The sequence below is a fragment of the Marmota marmota genome, unplaced genomic scaffold (genome assembly GCF_001458135.2).
Source record: "Marmota marmota marmota unplaced genomic scaffold, marMar, whole genome shotgun sequence".
NCBI lineage: Eukaryota > Metazoa > Chordata > Mammalia > Rodentia > Sciuridae > Marmota > Marmota marmota.
In genome coordinates, this window is record NW_026000093.1 from 8,380,451 (window position 1) to 8,404,275 (window position 23,825).

Sequence of the window (23,825 nt, forward strand, 5' to 3'; positions counted from 1 at the left end):
ATGTGGCTCACTGGTTAAGCACCACTGGGTTCATTCCCTGGTGCAAAAACAACAACAACCAAAAAAAAACTAACAAATGCTGTCTTGCTGTCTATAGGAGACCAAGCTACAGAAGAGGAGGAAGATGGTCATTCCCATGGCACTGCAGAATTGCATGACAGCAAAGACATAGGCCTAGATGAAAGTGAACTTGATTCTGAGGCCGAACTCATGAGAAGTATGGGATTGCCACTTCAGTTTGGTGGAGTGTCTACACATAAGAGTTTTGAGGTAATGTACTTCTATTATTTCTGCTTTTTTACTTTTTTTCATAAAATAGCACAAGATATTTTTTTAAATCCCAAATCAAATGCATTCATAGAGCATTCGGGGGGTGGGGGTCTGGGGGGTTCTGGGAATTAAAGTGGTAGAGCAGGGGTGCTCTACCACTCAGCTATATCCCTTGCTCCTTTTACATCCCTAAGTTGCCAATGCTGGCCTCCAGCTTATGATTGTCTTTACCTCAGCTTCCAGAGTCTCTGGGATTACAGGCATGTGCCACTGTACATGACTCCCTCTTTTTAAATGTATAGATTTTTAAGCTAACCAAAACTGAAAATTGTGTTATGTCCCTTTTGTGACTTTTCCTTCTCTTGGGAACTTATTTTTTTATTTGTGGTACTGAGGGTTGAACTACATCCCCAGCCCTTTTTTATTTTATTTTGAGACCAGATCTCACTAATTGCCCAGATGGGCCTTGAACTCCGATTCTCCTGCCTCAGCCTCCCAAGTAACTGGGATTACAAGAATGTTCCATGTACCCAGCTCTTGGGAACTTAGGAGGGGTCAGTTGTTCGTGTGTTTAAAAGCCCAGGGTGAGAATGTCAAAATAGATTTGTGTTCTACCTTCTTTTGTAACTTATGAACAGCATTTTATATTCAAGTTATTATTTATCTGATGTAGATATCTATGAATACAAAAAATAAAATTAAAGTAAAAAAGAAGAAGAGGAAACATCAAAAGAAGTACTTGGATGAAATTATGCAAGAGCCTTGGAGAAAAGAATATGAAGAAGATGACCATTTGGTTTCAGATGACCCATCTTCAGTTGAACAGAATGAGAACACTAGAACATGTGAACTTCAAAATAAAAGGAACATTGAAACAGAAAAACTTTCTGTTGAAAATATATTATCTCCAAAATTTGAAATTACAGAGAATTGGGAAAGGTATTGGAATAAATATGGAGGAGAACTGTTATGGCAAAGCTGGCAAGAAAAACATCCAGATCAAATACTATCTGCTGAACCTTGGAACTTTCCTGATACAAAGGAAAAATGGGAACAACATTACAGTGAACTTTATTGGTATTATTTGGAGCAATTTCAGTATTGGGAAGCTCAAGGTTGGACTTTTGATGCTTCACAAAGCTGTGATACAAATACCATTGCATCTACAACAGAAATTGTCAAGAAAGATGAAAATATTGTGAAAGTGGACTTAATATCTTTTCCATCTTCACCTATCACAGTTGATAAAAAAAGCTCTGATTCAAGTGATAAAGATCATAATGAAATACTTGATGGAATTAGTAATATAACTCTGAGTTCAGAGGAAGTAGAACACAGCCAGTTACATTCCTCTGTAAGTTGTGATGGACAGCTAAGTGAAGTTAGTGGGAGAGAGTGTCCTGCTTCTGGTCAAAGTGAGCCATGTGATGGAGGAACCAAGAAAAGCAACTTATCTGGGAATAGAAGCGCAAATCAACTAGCTCAGGGTAAGATTAGCCAAATTTATTCTGCTAAGCAGTAGTTAGCAAAATGAATCAACATTATGTGAAGCAAAAGGATTTGACCTTTCATTTAACATTTGTGTTTGCTTTGCTTATCTCAGATTGCTGATCTAGTTGAGTTTTTGAAAAACTGTACTTTCTTTTCTCTGTATTCTTAACAGTGGAACTTACCTTAGTATAATATTCTCATTCTTTCCTCTTTTGGTGTTATTTTCATTCTTTTTTTATCTGGTGGTTTTGTATTAGTCTTCCACTTCTCTTCTATACACTCTTGATGTGTTTCTATACTTATTTTGACCATAAAGTTTATAATGCGCATATTGGTCAGTGTGTTGGCTTTTATGTTACTGTCTCATATTACTTCCTTTAATTTTTTTTTTTTTTTTTTTTTTTTTACCTGTCTTCTTACTCATTTTTCTTTTTCCAGATACAATACACCTTCCCACAAGGTTTGCTTTATATTGCTTGTTCCTTAGTTAAGTGCACAGGTTGGCTATTTCAGTAATATACTCCAGTGTGTCTGCCATCAGAATCAATTTAATGACTTCAGGTTTTGATTTGTTTTAGACCTTCATTAAGATCAAAATATAAGGACTAGGTTGTGGCTCAGTAGTGGAGCACTCACCATATAAAGATAATAAATAAAGGCATTGTGTCCATCTACAACTGAAAACTATTTTTTAAAGAGATCAAAATATAAGATGTATGTTAAATTTCTGTGTAAGTGCAGTTGGTATTTTCTTTATGTATTCTAAGTCTGACCCAAGTCAGAATTTCCCACTGTCTGCCTTGCAAGTTTCCCCTTCTAATCTCACCCAATCTGATGGAATTTATAGAACAATGATAGACATGTCTCAGAGCCACCTCAGTTAAGGATATTGTTTTTAAAAGTATACTCATCTTAGTTACTTACATTGTCGATTTAAGAGCTACATTAAAGACAATTATATTTACTTTGTAATGGAGGAATTTCCTTTTAATTATTGTGATCATGCTGTCTTTAGAGTCATTTCAATTAATGTTTCTTAATAATGTGATTGCCAAGAACTACCACAATGTTAACTTTGTAGATTAATTTGTATATTAATAAGTAGTTACAGTTAACACATCACTATTTGATATAAATATAGGAGACCACTAGTATGCACATATGTAGTCCATATTGACCAAAACATTGTTATGTAGTACATGACTATATAGTTAGAACATAGAAGCTTATACCTGCCTTTTTTTCCCCCTTGGATTCTGCATGTAGACACACTGGTAGATGTATCCTGCCACTTTGCTGATGCAGCTCTTTTCCTGCTGTTGCAGGAAAGGCACCAAAATATTTTGATTGCCTTTGTAAATGGCAGAAAAGTTGCCAAACCAAGGAGAAAATCTGCTTTAATATCTCTGCCTCTTTAGAGCCACAGGAATGTTCGGGAACAAACACAAGCAAAGACAGGCTGCACGCTAGTGGGACTGATGGAGATGAGAGTGAAGAAGATCCACCTGAGCATAAGTCCAGCAAACTCAAGAGGAGGTAAGTTGTACATTACCTCTGTCTCTGAAATGTATTAGCATAAGCATTTGTGTCTATGAGTGAGTGTAAGCAGGATCTAATGGTAAGGTACTATGGTTTTAGATCCATGGTCAAATCCCAGCTCTGCTACAAACTAAATACATTTCTTAATTTCTCATCTAAGACGGGAGTAGTGCCTTTTTTGGTGAGCTTATTAGGTAGACTGGAGCTAGCCTGCAGTATATCTGACCCTTGATTAATTAATTAATCCATCAATGGATTATAACCTTTAGCTAATAACTGTATACTCCCCTCAGCAGTTCTAATTTTTCTCAAAAGTCTGGGTGTATATAATCCCAGATTTTTATTGCTGAAATGGACCTCAATCTAATGGCATCATTGAATGTGAATAGTAATAGTGAAACAAAGAAAAGTACTCTGTTCAATGTAACCATGGCCACTCTAAAAGTAGAGCCAGGACCAACTCTGCCCAAGGCAATAACAAGTAATGTAAGGTATAATGTAGAGTGGAATGGGGTAAATGTTACTGCTGTGTAGATAATAAGGAAAGGATGAATCATTGCAGAATTTGAACTTCAGCTGGAAATAACTTCATTTCTCCTATAGGATATGAGGTGCTTCGTATGAGACTTTTGTGCCCCATATAGCATCTACAAAAACAGTAAGCAAGCTTTGGAGGCTTAGTACCTTAGTACTGAGAACCATGCCTCTACTGTATTCCCTCTGCATGGTAGACATTGCTAATTAATTCCCCATTAGTTCCTTCAAGTTTCTGGAGGCAGAGACCATGCATTTTCTTAAATTTCTGGGACCCAGTAACTACTCAATAGAATATTCGGTGAGCTTAATTGGAAGGACAAACTTTATAAGGATGATTTCTTACCATGTTCACTTGGAACTTTGGCCCAGTTAGGGTTTCTAAAAGATAAATCAGGTGCTTGGGATACTTAATATCACTTATATTACGAATCATCTTATTCTTTTTTTTAATTGTTTTTTAGTTGTAGATGGACACAATACTTTTATTTATTTTTTAATGTGCTGAGGATCGAACCCAGAGCCTCACACATGCTAAGCAGGTGCTCTACAACTGAGCCACAACCCCAGCCCATTTCCATCCTTCTTAATGACATTTTTTCTTTCACAATTTTTTTTTGGTCAGATCAATAGTTCTCAAGTTTTTTCTTACTTGTTTTTAAGGAGAACCTCTAGGAAATCAACTATAGGAGATTAATTTCAGGCTGTAGCTTTTACTGGTGTTTTTTTCTAAAGGAAAATGAAGAGACCTATATTTGTACCATGTTTAGGAATAAAGGTGATTATTTGACATGGTTTAAGATTTGAGTGTTCCTTACTATGTTTCAAACACTTCTGGGTCAGGTCATTTGGAAAATCCAAATTAAGGTATTGTTTCTCTGGGATTTTTGAACTATGGTTGATTATTCATACTTCCCTAAACTGGTGAACTCTGAAGGGGGAAGTATAATGACTTGTAACTGTTTACCTTTTTCTTTTTCTTTTTTCCCCCCTTTTTTTTATTCAGCCACGAACTGGACATTGATGAAAACCCAGATACAGACCTTAATGACAATGATTCCTTTCTGGGATTCAAGCATGGCTCAGGACAAAAGTAACTATTCATAATTATTCCCCCTCTTCCAAGAATCCTAACCACTTCAACTATCTTAAAACTCTTTACTAGTCTTATAGATGATAAATAATATTATATTTGATAGTATTTGAGATGCTAGAATTAAAACACTAACTTTTCTTGTTAACAAGAATTGCAGTAGAGATATCACTGTACCTTTGATGTATTCACTGTGTTAATTCAGTTGCTCTTCCTAGTAGTCCAGTGTTGTTCCATTTCATAGATGAAACGTGCAGTTTAAAGGTGGTGTTTTGTTTTGTTTTGGGTGGGTACCGGTGATTTAACTCAGAGACACTAGACCATTGAGCCACATCCCCAGCCCCGTTTTTGTATTTCATTTAGAGACAGGGTTCTTGCTGAGTTGCTCAGTGTCTGGCTTTTGCTGAGGCTGGCTTTGAACTCAGGATTCTCCTGCCTCAGCCTCTGGAGCCGCTGGATTACAGACATGTGCCACCACACCCCACTCCTAAAGGTTTTGACTTGGCCAAGATCCATCATTTACTGGAGGAAGATTTAAGCCCAGCTCTTGGTTTTCACCTAGTATCTATCTCACCTATCTACTCCACTGTACATCTGGCGACCCAGCAAACATGGCATGAAAAATTCATTTCTACATTAACCTTTTTTCTTATTATAAAAGTAGTAAAACTCAAGGCTCGGTATTGCAGGTGTTGCATGCCTGTAATCCTAGCTACTCGGGAGGCTATGGCAGGAGAATCACACTTTCAAAGCCAGCCTCACAGCCTCAGCAACTTAGTGAGGCCCTAAACACCTCAGTGAGACCCTGTCTCTAAATAAAATACAAAAAAGGGCTGGAGATGTGGCTCAGTGGTTAAGTGCCCCTGAGTTCAATTCCTGTAAAAAAAAAAGTTAAAAAGTCTTTTTTTTTTTTTTCCCCCAAATCATTCCCAGAGGTAGGCAGTGTTTAAAGAGTTTGGCATATCTCCTTCCAAATTTACTTGTGTATGGTTTTATGCCTAACTACATGTTACTTCCCTTTTTATAAAACACAAAAGACCATACTATACATACTCTGCCCCTTGTTTTTCTCCTTCAGCAATACCAAAGACAGCCTCCTTGCTGATGTACAGAACATTTGCCTAATTGTGTTGAATTCACCATCCTGATCAGCAACATCTAAGTTATTTCCTCAGATCTAAGTATAATGCCTTTGGCCCCTCCAGATTATTGCATGCATCAATCATTCTTTCCTTCTTATTTATTACTGAAGTGTATTTCATTCTGTGGATGTACCAAAAGCTCTTTTGATTTGTTTTCACCTATTGAAGGGTATATGGGTTGTTTCTGATATTTTGCTATTACAGACAAGATAGCTACATTTGTCTATAGAAACAGAAATTTTCTCCAAGAGTAAATGCCCAAGCATTAAACACAAGGAAGTATGAATGAGTAGGTAATAATAGAACGTGGTCAGTTTTCTCTTATATGAGTGGAAGACTGAACTGATTACAAAAGGCAGGCCAAAGATGTACTATTTATGTCAGTTTACACCAGTGTTTTAAGCCGAGACCAGAGTCCTTGATGTTTCTAAATGTTGAGACTTTATGTTCTACTTTCCTATTTTATAAAATTCAAATGGGCACCTGCAAATTATGAAAAGAGGAAAATAACATGGAGAAAATCTCACAATTGATATATAAACTGACTCCAAACTAGTTCAAAAGTACATGCTAGCCAAGCACATGTAATCCCAGCTACTTAGGAGACTGAGGCAGGAGGATCAACCAACCTGGGTATTTTAGTGAGACCCTGTTCTCAAGATAAAAACGGGCTAGGGGTATTACTCACTAGTACAGCACTTACTTAGCATTTATAAGGCCATGGTTTCAATTTCCGATACCACAGGGGGAAAAAAGTACATGTTAATAATTTTAATACTATATAAATAGTTTCTAAAGTTGTCCCCTTTAGGTACTTGAAGACAGTTGTAGTTCATACACTCATTTAAAGCTGAAAATCATGAAGTTTAGCAGTGCAATGAATTTTGAATTCCTATGCTATGCACATGTAATTTTATTTGTGAAACTATTGTATAGTTCTTAGTATATACTCACAGAGATCTATTTTTGTTGCCTGGCATGGTGGCACACATCTGTAGTTCGGAGGCTGAGGCAGAAGGATCGCAAATTCAAAGCCAGCCTTGGCAACTTAGTGAGGCACTGAGCAACTCAGTGAGACCCTGACTATAATTTTTTAAGAAGGGATGAGGATGTGCCTCAGTGGTTAAATGCCCCTGGATTCAATCCCTTGTACAAAAAAAAAAAACAGATGCTATTTTGATACCTGGGGCTTAACTTCATTGTTGTCCTTCTATGTAAAGCACTCAATTCTTAGAGGGGTAGGATTAATTTTTATTATAAAGAAGTTTATAATATAGCTGTCAGAGGAGGGAGTCAAGTAACACTTGATATAGTCAAAGATTCATAGCAGATCTATATATCTTTTAGAACCGGAAAAAATCAAATGCTTAGATCATTTTGCTCTGATAACTTTTTATAATAGGGGTTTGTTTTTTGTGTAAACTTAGATTGATCTAGCTTAAGAATTTAGTGACTACTCTTAAAATAATTTGAACATGTCCAGATAAATGTTAAGAGCTTTGGCATTGTCCCACATTGAGAAAAAATTTCCTAACAAAGGGATATATGTCTTTGCTATTTCTTTATTGCAGTCTACTATAAAATTTTCTACTTTCAGCTCTACATTAGAAATGTTGATGTTCCCATTTTTGGTGTTTCACATTGTCTTTAAAATTAATATAAAATCTAGTCTACAAACTCTTTTGCAATTTGTATGTGAATTGCTGGTTTTTATAATTTTGGAGAAAGAAAAAAAAAACAAAATACTGTAGAAATTGTGCGTGAACCTCTTCTTTTGGTCTGGTTGCAGATACGGCGAAATTCCAAATTTTAGTCGTCGACAGGTCAGGTATCTAGATAAGAATGTGAAACGTAAGTCAAAGTACCTAGACATGCGCAGACAAATAAAGATGAAAAACAAGCACATCTTCTTTACTGAAGAATCAGAAAAACCATTTCTCAAGAAAAGCAAAGCTCTGAGCAAGGTAAGTATACATTTTGTTTTATAAAAAGAATCACATTTTATGAGCTTGACTCCTTAAAATTGTATTCAAATGGAAACCCTATTTCTATGAGCTGCAGGACTACCTAAAATTCTTTTCCACTTGCTTCCAGAAGGCTTATATTGTGTAGACCAGATTTGAAAAACAGGAATTTGAGGTGTTATGGAAAGGAAGTGTTTGAAAATTATAAAAATGTAGTGTCTAGAAAGGTAAATAAGTTAAATTGTCTTATTTGTGTAGTAACAGACAAGGACAGGGGCATGTCTCTTTCTAGACTAAGTAAGATCCTGGTAATCCAAATTCCGATGCAGCTTTTCCTGTAAGTCTTAATTCTGAGCTCGCCTGGAGAGGGTGGATCACCCTTTATAATAACAGGCTCACCCCAGTAGCACAAAATTCAAGGCCGGCTTATTGATTCACATTGTAACCTGAAATATTAATGTCCCTCCTCTCAGACTTGACCTTACCTACCATCCAAATACCTGGGAAACAAAAAAAATTAGAAGGTTGCTTGTGCTATGAGTTTATCCTTTTATGTTCTAGGGGGAAGTGCCTTCTAATCAGTGGAACCTTAGTATTAGTCATATTGCCAGCAATTTTTTAGGGCACAAGAACATAATCTCTAACCCCATGCTGACTTTGTTTTACCCTTAGGGTACATTATTCTATCTAACTTCAGCTTGAGTGCCAAATAGGCTACAAACCTATAGCTGGTTTTATTTTTTATTATCCATCAGGTTGGTTGGTTGCTGGTGATATTTTTATGAATAGTTTAGTGGCACTCTGAAACAGAGTGCCGAGTCCAGTCCATCCTGTAGGACTTTTTGTAGTATGTTGGATGTGGTAGTCCCCTATGTTCATCTATAAATGAGAGCAGAAGTGTGGCTGCTGTGTCTCTGGATTTCTGACTAAGCATAGGCAGATTTCCCTCAGGAATATTCTAGGCTTTTACCCATCATACATCTACCACTGTCATTCTCATGAAGTCTTATGAAGGTCATGAAGGCCTGATATGAAGAATATTCTTGTTACAGAAGATATAAGGAAGTCTGTTGTCTAATTTTGGGCCTTGTTAACATTTCAATGAATAACCGTACTTTATTGCTACTTATTTTACGGGCTCTGCTGTTTTCTTAAGACGGTGCTCATTCTTTCTGTAACACTGCTTTTATTTTTGAAGACAAATTGGAACTAAATTTTTCAGAATGCTTATTTAATGTCACATAACAGTAACATAGATTGTAGGTTGGCCATTGCAGAAGACACTGTACAACTTGAAAAAGACTAAAATTAATGATTCAACATTATGTATCATTTGTAATGATAATATCATAGCACAGCTATATTGTTAGGAGCTGTTATGAAAAGCTACTACTGAAACAGTTTGGCTTTATCCCCTTAGTGTCAACTTATAGCACAAAGTATTCAGTATTTTCCTTGATTTTTAAGAAATCTTTTTAATAAGATCAGGGAATGCCAAGATAAACTCCAGTTATCCAAGAATTACTTACATTAGCTTCCATGATGCAATAATTTCTTAGAGCTCATAATTTTTTTTTTTTTTTAAAGAGAGAGAGAATTTTTTAGTATTTATTTTTTAGTTTTCGGCAGACACAACATCCCTGTTTGTATGTGGTGCTGAGGATCGAACCCGGACCACACGCATGCCAGGCGAGCGTGCTACCGCTTGAGCCACAGCCCCAGCCCCAGAGCTCATAATTAAGAGATAGTTTGTCAGTCAAGTCACATATGGCAACTGATGAGAAGATTCTGTTTAGTATTAACTCATATTTATGGTGATAATCTTAAATTTTCAGGTAGAAAAATTTCTAAAATGGGTTAATGAACCAATGGTTGTGGAAGCATTGCAGGAGTCATCTTCACATGATAATGTGCAAGACACTTGCACCAGTACTGATTCAGAGGATCAAGACATGTCTATTAGTAAAGCTGATGACCCAGAGAATCTAGAACCTGAAAAGTGTCAGACTGTGTCTTCAGCCAGTGAACTTGAAACAGAAAAGAATGAAGGAGACAGTTTGGTAGCATCTATGCCAGAAAAGCAGGATTGCATTACTCAAGAAATATCAGACTCTCCCCAGGTAGAAACTGAAGGTAAGAGTAAATATGTTTCAACTTGCTGGTAGATTTCAATAAGTACATTTTTTTTTCTCTAATTTGTATTTTCTTAAATGATTCTTTTCAATCATTTATACCTCAGAATCTACTGCTGTTTAATTTTAAGTGGAAAGAGAGCATATTAAGTATATTGGCTAAGATTTGACACCCTTCACTCTCTCACTCTCTTAATACTCTTCACTCTATCACCTAAGAAAAAACAATAAAATCAAAGGGAAAACTGCATCTGAAGACCACATCTGCCATTGACCATGGTCTCTGCCACCTCTGTTGTATGGGCTGAAGATGGCCCATCCTTCCTGAAATTTTGAATAGCTTAGGTTTTATTTTTGATATTTTGGTGTTTTTGTTTGTTTTTTTTACTTTCTTTAAGTGTGGTTAATGGTGGTTGTTTGTTTCCTTGCCAGTACATGAACATAAGATATTCATGGTAGTACCTCTGCTGAATGGAAAACAATAGCATTTTTACTTTATGTTCTATATTGTTTGAATTTTTGTAGTAAAAGTTCTCTTATAATTAAAAATAATTATATCCATGGAATGACTTTTTTATAAGGTAGACATTTTCATTTGATACAATATTCAGCTTTTCAATGACTTATTTTAGACTTGTCCTTGCAAAACAACTGTATGTATTATGACCCTACATCATCTCTTTCTTAATTTTCTTGATTACCAATGTTATAACAACTAATGTCCATGTGACACTTGCATATTTCTGAAACGCTTTTTTATGCTTTATTCTTACTTAACCTGCAAGGTAGCCCAAAGAGGTAGGTTATTTATTTTCAATTCTATAAATTTGGAAAGTAAAACTCAGAGAAATTAAGAAATTAGCCTAAGTAAGTAACATAGCTAGAACTCAGTGCCCAAGTTCTCTGTTGCCTAAGTCCCTTTTTCCTACACTAGCCTGCTTCTATGAAAGCAACAGTTTTCATAATGCTGATAGTTCTTAAGTGAGTGTTACCACCTTCACAGGGGAATTTGGAAGATGTTGATTGATGCTGTCTGGAATTCTGGCCTTTGTACTCAAGTTCGTGTTATGAGATAGTCTTATATAACAAAGAATTATTCCACCCAAATTGTCCTTATACCTTCTGTTAAAGAGCATCATGCTCTGCTACTGACCTTTTTGCTGTTTCCAGTGATCTAGTGATCATTAAGACACAGTCCTGTCTTTGAGGGCCATTCAAATGTACTAGTTTTATCCTTCACCAGCTGTAATCTCTTGTTCTTACACTAAACTGTGACAGCACTCTCTTCTTTCTACTTTGCAGAATTTCTGCTTCTAATCTGCTCAGGACTGAAACCAAATAATTAAACTAGTAATCATTTGTATGAGAAAGGCTCTCATTAGTCTGTGAATGCATGAGATCCTTTTCTATGTAATAGAACTAGTGACCCATGTTTCAATTATTCAGATGTCTTATGTCTTCTAAGATTGATAGGGCCAAAACTAGAGCTTATTCGGCCCTTATAAGATCTCATTTTAAAGAAGTAAAGAGAAATGTTTGCATTTCTATAATTTGCCAACTGAAGCAGTACTGTGGCTAACAGAAGTAATAACTTTTATACCTATAAAAGTGCTTTTGTATACAGGTTGAGTATCCCTAATCTGAAATGCTTGAAGCCAAAAGTATTTCAGGTTTCAGATTTGAGAATATTTATATATGTATAATGAGATCTTGGTGGATAGGACTCAAGTCCTAACAAAAATTCCCATATGAATTTGTTTCGTATACATCTTATATACATAACCTGAAGGTAATTTTATACAGTATTTTTTTTTTTTAGTGTGACTTGAGTTTTGACTGCAACTGGTCACATGGGGAAGGACATGGAATTTTCCACTTGTGGTATGATGTGACAGTGGTCCAAAATTGTGATTATTTCATAGGGTTACCCTTCTAGATAAGTTGCCCTGTAGTTTTCTATGTGCATAGTGAGCAGCTCTATTTTTTGTATTTTATTTTAGCTGAAATTAAAAAAAAGAAGAAGAAGAGTAAAAACAAGAATAGAAAGGTAAATGGTCTACCTCCTGAGATAGCTGCTGTTCCTGAGCTGGCAAAATACTGGGCCCAGAGATACAGGCTATTCTCCCGTTTTGATGATGGGATTAAGTTGGACAGAGGTAAAGTATATATGCATTTTTTGACTTTATTTAGAAACCACTTCAAATTTACAAAAAAGTTTCAAGAATAAACAGAATTTTCATGTCAGAATTTTGCCCAGTCATCCATTTTCAACATTTATTAAACATCTTTCTCTTTGTATGTCTTTTTTATATTCAGTTGTACACATCATGCCACACTACCCTTTACTTTGTACTTGTTTTTCCTAAGAATAGCAGTATTTAAAAATTTTTATAGTCTTTAGCCTCATTTCATTAATCATCCTATGCATTTTTATGGAATTTTTTCTTCTTCTAGAATAATTGCTTTTTTCTTCCTCCCCACCAGTGCTGGGGATCTAACCCAGGGCCTTGCAAATATTAGGCAAGTGCTCTACACTAACCTACACTTTGGCCAACTTTGACATTTTTCAAAAGGGTTGGTGGCCAGTTATTTTATAAAATGTCCCTCAATTTGGGGATACACACAGAGACACTTCTAATTCAGGTTTATTTTGTATTTGTAACTTTCTTAGGATATGTGGCAAAAGTAACTGATAGTTTATTCAAAGAACATTTGATGAAAGCCGATGCACTGGTACATTCCTTTAATCCCAGAAGTTTGGTAAACTGAGGCAGAACAAGTTTAAGACCAGTTTCAGCAACTTAGACCCTCTCAAACTTAAAAGTAAAAAAGACTGGTGATATAGCTCAGTGGTAAAGCACCCTAGGTTCAATCCCCAGTTAACCCCTCCCCCCCAAAAAAAGAACATCTGATGAAGAAATAATTAATGCAGAAAGTTGTGATTTAATTAATTAATACCAAAAACTTATTGAGCTTTCCATTTTAATCTTTAACATTTACCTAGATTTGGCAAACTGATGGGTTTCATATTGGGGTGTCCTACATATTGGTCTTTATTATTATTTTTTTTAAATATTTTTAGTTGTAGATGGACACAATGTCTTTATTTTTTTTAATATGGTGCTAGGCAAGCACTGTACCCCTGAGCCACAACCCCAGCCCCCATATTGGTCTTTATTAACTCGGGGGTTCTTGATGTATGGTGGAATTTCAGGGGTTCTGTGAACTTCTAAAAATCACAAAATATTGTGTATTGAGAAAAGTATATGAGTTTGTTAGGAGAATTAAGACTGGGGAAAATCTTGAAATTCTATAAATGGATTATTCTTATTCTTCCAGTGATGAGGATCTACTTAAGATTTTGGTAAGGAAAGGGAACAAGAAGTTGACAGATCATTTTGTTCAGATAAATATGTTTCTGATAAATGCAAATTTTTTCTGCTGGGTGAAGAGAGCAATGTTATCTTTATTTCAGTGTGGGCACAGGACCTGATTTCTGAAATTGATGAGGGTTCTGTTATTCCTCTGTACTTCTGGCCAGCTCCTTGCTTTTTCTAACCCTTATAAACATGCAAATTTTCCAAAGTGTCCAGTACAAATCTGGGTCACTGCTTCTTCATTAGGAATAAAATAATTGGGAAATACAGTTGAATGTAGGGAGCTAGACAATTAGAACGCCTGACTTTGCATTTCCCATAGTTGATAAGTAGTAATTAATGCCTCAAACATAAAATTGAAGTTTATACAGTTTTGGGAGAGATGGGGGTATATTACTGAAGAATCAGGTTAAAATTGGGGTGTTTGCATGTGTAGAAATTAAGACTGGAAATGGTATTGCTTCTTTTTTACAAGCTTTAGAGCTTTTCATTAAAAGTAGATAATTTATAATTTTTTGAAAAGGGAAACTAAGCTTTTTTAAAGTATATAATTTGTGTTTCTGGGTGCAGTGGCGCACGCCTATAATCCCAGCAGCTTGGGAGGCTGAGGCAGGAGGATCTCGAGTTTAAAGCCAGCCTCAGCAAAAGCAAGGCACTAAGCAACTCAGTGAGAACCTGTCTCTAAATAAAATACAAAATAGGACTGGGGATGTGGCTCTGTGGTCAAATGCCCCTGAGTTCAATACCTAGCATGCAAAAAAAAAGTAAGCAATATTTGCTGTGTTTATGCTTGTCTTGGTTTCTTAAAAATTCAACATCTTAATAAAAATACTCTTCCTTTGCAGAGGGCTGGTTTTCAGTTACACCTGAGAAGATTGCTGAACATATTGCTGGCCGCGTCAGTCAGTCCTTCACAAGTGACATTATAGTAGATGCATTCTGTGGAGTTGGAGGAAATACCATTCAGTTTGCCTTAACAGGAAAAAGAGGTAATTAGCTAAAATTAAGTATTTTATTTTCAGTTCATTCAGAAAATGTTCAATTTTGCTTCAGCCTATCTTTGAGATTTAATATATAATTGATAATTTAATACCAAATATTTTAAGTAATTAGCATGTATTAAATATTCATGTTTTATCACATTGGTATAGGTACTTAATATGTATTAATTTATTTAGTCAACAATCTTGTGGAGTATGTCTTTCATTATCTGCATTTTGTAGATAAACTGAGACATACAGAGATGAAGTACATTGTATAAGATTATACAGACACAACTACTAATTGCTGGAGCCAAGATCATAACATTCTATAAAACCAAAAAAATACAAAATGGTTCTTTAGAAGAAAAGAACAGTAGACAGGTAATCCCAACTTTGCCACTCACTATCTTCATAACTATAATGGGCATTATTTCACCTTAAATTAAAAGAGATGTTGAATTGGGATGGTCTTTCAGCTTTTACATCGTAAGACTTTAAAAATCTTTTAAATATTATGTCATTGTCACTGTTGCTTGACTTTGGAATCAAAAGGAAAATCTCCTTTACTATATATCTGCCAGTAACTATGGCAAGTAGAGAAAAGACTTTTAAGAAATGGTACAAATGGCTGATTAGCTCAATTTGTTAGGGCATGATGCTCATAACACCAATGTCATGGGTTCAATTCCTGTTGTGGCTAATAATCTGTAGTTGAGCTTGGTAGCACAGGTTTATAATCCCAGCTACTCGAGGGGCTGAGGCAGGAGGTTTGCAAGTTTCAGGCCAGCCAGGGCAACTTAGTAAGACCCTATCTCAAAATAAAATGAAAAGGGCTGGGAATGTAGTTAAGTGACAGAGTGCTCACCTAGTATACATGAGGCCCCAGATTCAATCCTCAGTACAAGAAAAGAAATGGAATGTTCTGCCCAAACTTACATAGCTAAGTGGGGAAACAAAGGTTTTTATTTGTTTTGGGGGTTTTTTGACTCTGATGTCCCTTTTTTTCTGAATTCTTTTTTAAATGTTATATAATGTCATATTTTAAAGACATTCATTGTCTGGTCATGCTCTGAAGATGCATATTTATTTTCCAGTATCTTCATATTACATATGTCATTGACAGTTTTCATTATAATATGATTCTGGAAATGTATATGAAAGTTAGAAAATGATGAAGTTAACCTTGCCATTGGGTTTAAATATTTTAAAAAAAGAACAGAGCTAACAAACTGTCCTCTATTCAGTTACTCCTATGCCTCAGGCAAAACATTGGTTATTTTATATGGTCTAACTGCCTAAACAAAAGCTGTTTTCATATTTACCAGAATAGTGATTATTTTTCTTGTTTTTTACTGAATTCTTCTCAAACTTTGCCAAATAAGTCCTTCTTGTGAGCTCAAATCAATAAATAGTCAAAAGCTCTAAAATTTATCTTTGTTTTAGCATTATATCACAACATAATAATTATATTGTCTTTCCCCAATAAAGCAGCAAACAGATTTGAGATTTTCTTAAAATTTATGAATACACTGCATATAGTAGATTTGTGCTTCAGCAAGCAGAGATCTCTTGACAAGACTTTTTGTAGCTTAGGACACATTTGATAAAAGAAGATATCTAATGTGGGTCCCAAGCTAATGGGAGACTACTTCTTCCATGTTCTCACAGGCCAGCTCTTTTCCCAGCCCCTTGGTGTCATTTAATTGTTTACCTTAAAGATTGCCAGTCTCTGAGAACAAAAGGAGACAAACACTGGTCCTTCCCAGTGCTGTCACAACTTGACCTTTGCTATGGCAGCATGTGGGACTCAAAATTCAGGAACCCTCCAGCATGTCCTGAATGGTGGTACCTGATGACCTGTTCCCCAAACCAAAAGCAATTGCTCACAGATGCTCTGTGAGTGCTACTTAAGATATTCCCCCTAGGCTGAATGAACTCACTAAATTATAGCAGGGAATTCAGAACAGTTACACTGTAGTTGATGGTGTGTATATTTACATACATATGTACATGCAATAATCAATTACACTTGTTTTGATTTCTCTACCATAATATATGTATGTGTGTTTGTGTATACACACATATGACTTTTTGATACAAATGACATTATCACTTTGTACCAGATATATTTCTACTCAGATAATAGTTGGTTATACATATACCCAAAAAAATTATTTGAGAATACACAAAGCTTTGCATTTTTCTGTTATTAAAGGTATGTTTTCTTCTTCCTTTATATTGCAATAGTTTAGCATTAGTGCTACCCAGTAGAACTTTTTATATTGACATCATCCAATATGGCAGCCACTAGCCACGTGTGATGATTGAACCGTTGAAATATGACAGTGTGATAAGGATCTAAATTCTTAATATCATTTTATTTTGATCAGTTTTTTAAATGTGTGACATTATTGGAAAGCTCAATTCTATATTGTATCAGCAAATATTTGTCAGCATTTCATTTATGTTATAAGGGTGCTTCCATTCTGTTAGGCTTAAAAACAAAGGTTGCCTCAAATAAATATAGATGAAAACAGTATGCTGAATAAATCTGACACTGAAAGTCATCTTTTTTCTTTATTTGAATTTTTAGTATTGTCAGCATGTTTTTCCATCTGTCTCTCCACTATAAAAGTAGCAGATTGAATAACTGAAAAGCTTTTCTCATAAATGTGAATATTAGTTTATTTAGAATAGTAAAACAGCATTGTATACGCCAAGTTTTGCAACGTGTATTAGAATTGGTGCTTGTATTCGTTAGTTGTTCAAGTAATTTAATTATTTCTCAACAGTGGTAACAAATTTTCTGGAAAACAACTACATTTCCCTGATAACCTTGCTTTAGATACCAGGGTTCCACTTAGTCCTTTCATGTGTAGAACACAGTGGTACACTTACAGGTACACTGGAATAATTCACTGGAAGACATGAGTGGGCTAAAATTAACTTATGTTTGCATTTCTGATTATGAAATTGCATATAAATTAAATGAAAGCCCATTCATTGGTGAAAACATAATATTGTTTGTTCCCTCTACCTAAAATGTGTTGGTGAAAACATCAACAGGTGTTTTTTATTTCTTATTCATAACTTGGCTCTATAGTTTGTAAAAATAGATCTTTTACTTTTCCGAGAAGTGATAAAATTTGTCTTTATTTGGACATTGCTTCATTTTGAAGAAATTTGTCTTTTCTGAAATATAACTTAAGACTTCACTTGCAGGCAGTGAGCTTTGCAGGATTTTGCTACTAGCACAGCAAAGACTAGCCACATGTTTGGCATTCAGTAGATACTTTGAGGTAGTTATTGCCTCTTGGCTTAAGTGAAGCTGGCTGAGTGAGGTAGTTTTGAAACCTGGTCACATTTTTTTGGTATAACTGCAATTGAATCTTTCTAATTTGAATTAGAAAATTTAACTGAAATCTGTATCTCTGGAAAAATCTCTATCTCTGGTATATATAGCCTCTTGTCTATTAGACTTTAAGAATGGTTCTTATACGAAGCAAGCTATTAGAAAAATGAACTCTCCCATATAATAAACAGTGTCAACTGACTTATTCTTTTCTTTTCTCATTTTTAGTGATTGCCATTGATATTGACCCAGTTAAGATTGATCTTGCTCGTAATAATGCAGAAGTTTATGGAATAGCAGATAAGATAGAGTTCATCTGTGGAGATTTCATGCTACTGGCTCCTTGTTTAAAGGCTGATGTTGTGTTCCTTAGCCCACCTTGGGGAGGCCCAGACTATGCCACTGCAGAGACCTTTGACATTAGGACAATGATGTCTCCCGATGGATATCCTTTGGAAGTTCTGAGAGCTTATTCAGACAGTACTTGGAGCGGATGAGGGGGTAGATAAGGGAGAGGGAAACTGGTAAAGAAAGATATTACCTAATAGCATTTAGTAGATTCCAGTTTGACACAAAAATATACATAAAAATTATGTATGTTTGTTGGACTCTAAATGTAATAGCAAATACCTTTTCTCTTGGTAACTATCCAATTTTATCAATTTTCAGTAAGAACTAGAATATTCTAATTTTTTGAGATTATCGTCTGGAAAGTCAGAATTTCCTCAAAACTTATTGCTTGAGTCCATGGGTGACTATCCAATAACTTTTCTTCATCTCCCTCTAAGTTGAGCTAATTTGCTATGTATCTTGACCTTTTTCTTTACTGGTGAGAGGTGGTATTGTGTTTTTCTATTTAGAATTCTTTTTTCTTATAAGTTTTACTTGTAATCTCTCTTATCAGGAACAGTATGCTGCTGAACTATAAGATCTTGTATTCTTTTAGATTCCATTAGAGGAAATTTAAACTTGTGCCATTTTGTCACATGCCAAAATACATTTGGCTTATAAGTAAAGACAATCTATTTCTGACCAAAAGTTAATTTTACTTTTTTTCCTTAACTGCTTTCCACCTTTGAAATTTTCAGACTTTCCCAGAAGATCACTAATAATATTGTTTATTTTCTTCCAAGAAATGCTGACATTGACCAGGTAAGCCATTACTAAAGAATTTCTGTGAGCCTCTCGTTGAATTTTTACAAAGAAGGGCAGAAAAAGATGTAGAATGTTTCCTTATCAGAGAACCCATTTATGAGAAATTCTTTGCTTGCTGACTGTTAGTAACAAATGGAAGTGTATAACCGTTGAGTCTATGTCCATTTGATCTTCATCTCCCTGACTTCTGATGTCAAACACAAATAAAGCACACCAGTCTTTTCATAAAGCTGTGTTGAAAGAAAGGTGGAATGTCTTGAGTTTCATATGCTGCTCGGCTAAAGTAGCCAAGGTCTACCTTTACTGAAACCTGCCTTGAAAATACAGGTTTTAAATATTTCTACAAATAATAACATAACCAAAGTTATAGATAGACAGAAACTTTAATTTGGTCAGGAAAAACTATTTCCATTATTTCTTCAATAGTGTTTCCACCACTTTTTCCTTTTTCTGGGCCATCCATTTTTCTTCTTTATATTTTTCTGGCATTTTGTTATATGTCCTGTTTATTTTATATGTATGTGTTATCTATGCTTTCAGTGTCATGTCTTAGAGTTTTATAGTTTCAGCTAAGTAGCTCTTCAAAGCCAATGATACTCTGATCCACTGGGAAAAATTCTTTTTTATTTATTTTCTAGGATGAAGACTAAGTATAAATCTTTTAAAGCCCCCCCCCCCTCCACCAAGTGATTATAATGCAATCAACAGTTTAGATTCTCTGGGTTAAAAGAAGAAAAAAATGAAATTAACAGTCTGAGCTCTTGCTCTGAGTTAGAAGGATGCAAAATTTGATCTTGCTCTCATTTATTTATGACACATTTTGCCTAAACATTAAGCCTTCCAAAATAGTATGTTATACCAATGATAAGAAAAAGACCGCACATCCCTTGGGATCATGAGATTTTTTTAATATCACTTGATATTACATCTGTTATCTGCCACTCAGAAGGCTCGGCTGCTTCCTAGACTTCCAGATAAGGCTAAGCTTACTGATTCCAATTTATTTTTCTCACATGTAAGCATTATGTTTAATAACTGTCTCATAAAAGACCATATGGTCTTTGCTGGGCTTTACTGTGATTTTTATATTACATAAAAATAGGCTTATTTGAGTATGTGAATAAATACTAGTAAACTTACTGTTTAGCACAAAAGTCTCAGTGATTAAATTTTTTTCTAGTTGAATGAACATTTCCACAAAGATAAAGTTAACTTTTTTCTTAATTCTGTTTTTGGCTTTCTTTGAAAACCTGCCAGAATTAGGGTTTGTGGCACATTCATGCTTTCTACCTCTAGAGGGAGTAATGACACCAGAAAATAATAAAAGAAACTGATTATGAGTACACTATTTTGTTTGGTATTGAATTTAGATCAAATTACAGTAGGAAATGAACTTTTTCTTAAAACAGAAAATTCACCACGTGAGATACTTTAAGTGAGAGAGAGAGCACTACAAGATCGAAAGAAATCAGTTACAAAGAAGTTAACTTTTTTGTTAGAGGGACATTTAAAACGTCAAAACAACGTGAATTTACAAATGAACTGTGTTCCCAAAGTTTATGAATCTGCAGCATTTTTCCCATAGAAATGTCTATAAAGAACAATTGGGAGATTATACTTTGCATACCATTATATTATCCTAAACTGGATACGAACTGAACTGAATATATTGCAGCTTGTCTTGAAACCTTTCCATGTAGATGATGGTGATTTTTCTCTGAATCCAGTGAAATATTTTTCTAGGTCCCCTATTACAGGTCACACAGCCCTTGTTAGCCAAACTCACACTATTAAACCTAAGATTGGATAATTTAGATAATATTTTTGTGAGAGGCACTTTGGATATAAGGTATATCTCACTCTCTGCAATTGCTGTTAAAACCTGGAAGCTCATCTTAGATTGCATTCAAGGAACTTATGTTTGTATCTTGTTTTGTTTTCTTTTATTTCATTCCTTTGACAGCTGTAGAATTCCAGCCATTTTCCAATTTTGGATCTACTATGCTTTGCAAATATGTAAAGATTCTTTTTTAAATAGTAAATCTATTCAGAGAAAGACCTTTGAGAGCAGACTAGATTGGTTATGCTTCAGTGGAAGCAAACACCACCTTCCTGTGAAATCCCTGTGGGTGGAATCTCTAACATAAATTATAGTCTTGTCTTTTAGCTAGGCATTGGGGTAATTAGAGGAGGGCCCCTGGTCCATTGGATGTGGTCGCTTCTTATCCTTTTTTGATTTTATAACAAAAATACATACGTTTATAAAAGTGATGTCATCTGTACTTTTCAGTAGAAATTAAGTCACTTGGATTTTTCTGTTCATACCAATACAGAGAACAAGGTAACATTGAGCAGCATCCATAAGAATTGTGTTAAAAAATAACTGAAGCCCCTCCATCAAATGATTCTTGTTCCTTATCTAACACACCCCACCTTCCTTGGCTTCTTTTTATTTATATACATATATATATTTTTGTAGTTATAGGTAGACACAATATTTTATTTTTTATGTGGTGCTAAGGATCGAACCCAATGCTTCACACATGCTAGGCGAGCGCTCTACCTCTGAGCCACAATTCTAGCCCCCTTTCTTGGCTTCTTTAAACATTCATTCTATTAACACTTGAGCCAAGACCCCATTTATTTCATTTACTCATAAATTGGGGAAACAATTGCAAATTAACATGTTTAGGTAGAACATTATACAGTTGTTTGAGTTGTAGCTTTAAGTATAGAAATTGATGTTAGATTTAGTCAGGATATCTATCTCATCTTTCTAGTTGGCAGAATTCACTAGACTTTTTTTTAGATTTTATTCCAGAGAGGGCTGACTGGTAGATCACATGCTTAGCATGTACAAGGCCCTGGGTTCAGTTGCCAACATCAGAAAAATTAAATAAATTTTATTTCATAATGTCTGCAAGAGGGAAAAAAAATCTTAATTGTAGCATTGATCACACTTCTAGTTTGTTTGTTTTGAGGTGGTACATAGACCCAGGGACATTCTACTACTGAGCTAAAACTCTAGCCTCTATTCGTTTATTTTCAATCATTGGTTGGCTGATTTGTAGATAGATAGGTAGGTAGATAGATAGGAATGAGGTACTCATTTATGGGTAACATATCTAAAATATGGAAGAATAGAGTTGTATGCATTTGAATAACAAACTATTTATAAATAAGAGAATTTATTAGATAACATTGTTATTTGGGAAATATTTTAAATATAACTAAATTTAGCTCATTAGCATTTTCTAATAGTTTTGACTAAATATGGTAAATATTTACCACTGTTTTATTTACAAATATTATTTTAGTTTTAAGTTACTATAGTATCCGCTTATTTCATAAATGGAAAATTAAGGCCTTAATGGTATTTTATTTAGAGGTAGAATTAATAAAAAATTAATATCAAAATGTTCTGAATTAAATTAATACTGTGGAAATCTGATCTAATGGTAACATTCTTGTGTAGCTAAAGCTGTATCCATAAGGTAAGTACTATAAAGTCATTCCAACAGATGAAGGACCCTTAGTCCAGGTTTAGGAACCAGAAGCATGACAGAATAGGAAGAGGCCTAAAGACTGGATTGAGTTTGTACTTATAGGAATTGTAGTCTCTAAAACAGGTGAACCTCAAAATAGCTTGCTTTTACAACTCAAGAGCACACAGAGATGTGTTCATGCTACTAAACTAACAATACACTGCATTGTATACATATTGTGTTAGTCAGCTTTGTGTTGCTGTGACCAAAATACCTGATGATAACAACTTGGAGGAGGGGAAAGTTATTTTGCTCATGGATGCAGAGAATCAGTCCATGGCCAGCCCCGCTATAGTCAATTGCTCTGGGCTCTAGGTAAGGCAGAACCTCATGGTATAGAGTAGCTGCTCCGTTCATGGCAGCCAGAAAGCAGAGAGATGGGAGAAGGAACAAGGACTCTGAACCATTTCAGAGCACTCCCCCAGTGCACCTCCTCCAGCCGTGCCCCCACCTGCTTACAGTTACCACTCAGTCCATTCAGACTAGGATGGACTGGTTAGGTTACAGCTCTCCAGTTTCATAGTGTGGCCTCTGAATGTTCTTGTATTAATACAGAAGCTTTGCAGGAACTCCTCATATTCAAACCATGATACATTTACGGCATAGAAGTTTAATGAATGCTTCTTGGGTAAGTGGATACTTAAGATCCATAGAGTTCTCCTGAACATGTCATTGACTTATTATAACACTTTGGAGTATTTATGTCAAGTTATCAACCTGATTTTATTGGTGAGTAAACTAGGAAAGTTTGCCTAGCTATCCTGCCACATAATGGCATAGTCAGCACCTTAATACCTTGCTGTCTCCCACAGACACAGTATTCATTGCTAAAAAGAAACAGGTTCATCTCTTGTCACAAGAGTAGCTCACCAAGAGATTGGGACAGTCATTAGAATTTGAGGTGACAAGAGAAGCAAGGGGAATTATAAAAGAATTTCTGCAGAATCAGCTCTGGTCCATTCCTTCTTAAAGGTGAGAAAGACAACAGAGAATTAAAAATTAATGACAAAGGGAAATGCCATGACCTGCACCAGCTGTTAATTCAGAAACCAGCAAGGGGCAATGGGGGAATAGAGAAAAGACAGACACACAAAGAAAGAAAAAGCTGGGGACTGGTGGCTCTTCATCCCCTGATGAGGGATGCAGAACTACCCAGAACCAACTCAGCACATTTATTATCTAGATTTTAACATCAAAAGGGTTTTTTTTTGGGGGGGGGGGACATGTAGCAGGGAATTTAAGGCTGCA

General features: G+C 35.3%; 1 protein-coding gene across 3 annotated transcripts in view; it reads left to right on the forward strand.

Annotated features, from left to right (window-relative positions):
- Positions 1-23,825, forward strand: part of Tgs1 (trimethylguanosine synthase 1) — a 45,012-nt gene that overhangs the window by 11,865 nt on the left and 9,322 nt on the right. For all 3 annotated transcript variants that reach the window (XM_048782904.1, XM_015485796.2, XM_048782905.1), the window contains 10 exons: positions 98-270; positions 944-1,757; positions 3,180-3,297; positions 4,841-4,927; positions 7,859-8,033; positions 9,869-10,166; positions 12,166-12,321; positions 14,388-14,531; positions 18,106-18,322; positions 18,951-19,029. In XM_048782904.1, the coding sequence (XP_048638861.1) occupies positions 98-270; positions 944-1,757; positions 3,180-3,297; positions 4,841-4,927; positions 7,859-8,033; positions 9,869-10,166; positions 12,166-12,321; positions 14,388-14,531; positions 18,106-18,322; positions 18,951-19,029 (2,261 nt within the window). The remainder of the gene's footprint in view (positions 1-97; positions 271-943; positions 1,758-3,179; positions 3,298-4,840; positions 4,928-7,858; positions 8,034-9,868; positions 10,167-12,165; positions 12,322-14,387; positions 14,532-18,105; positions 18,323-18,950; positions 19,030-23,825) is intronic.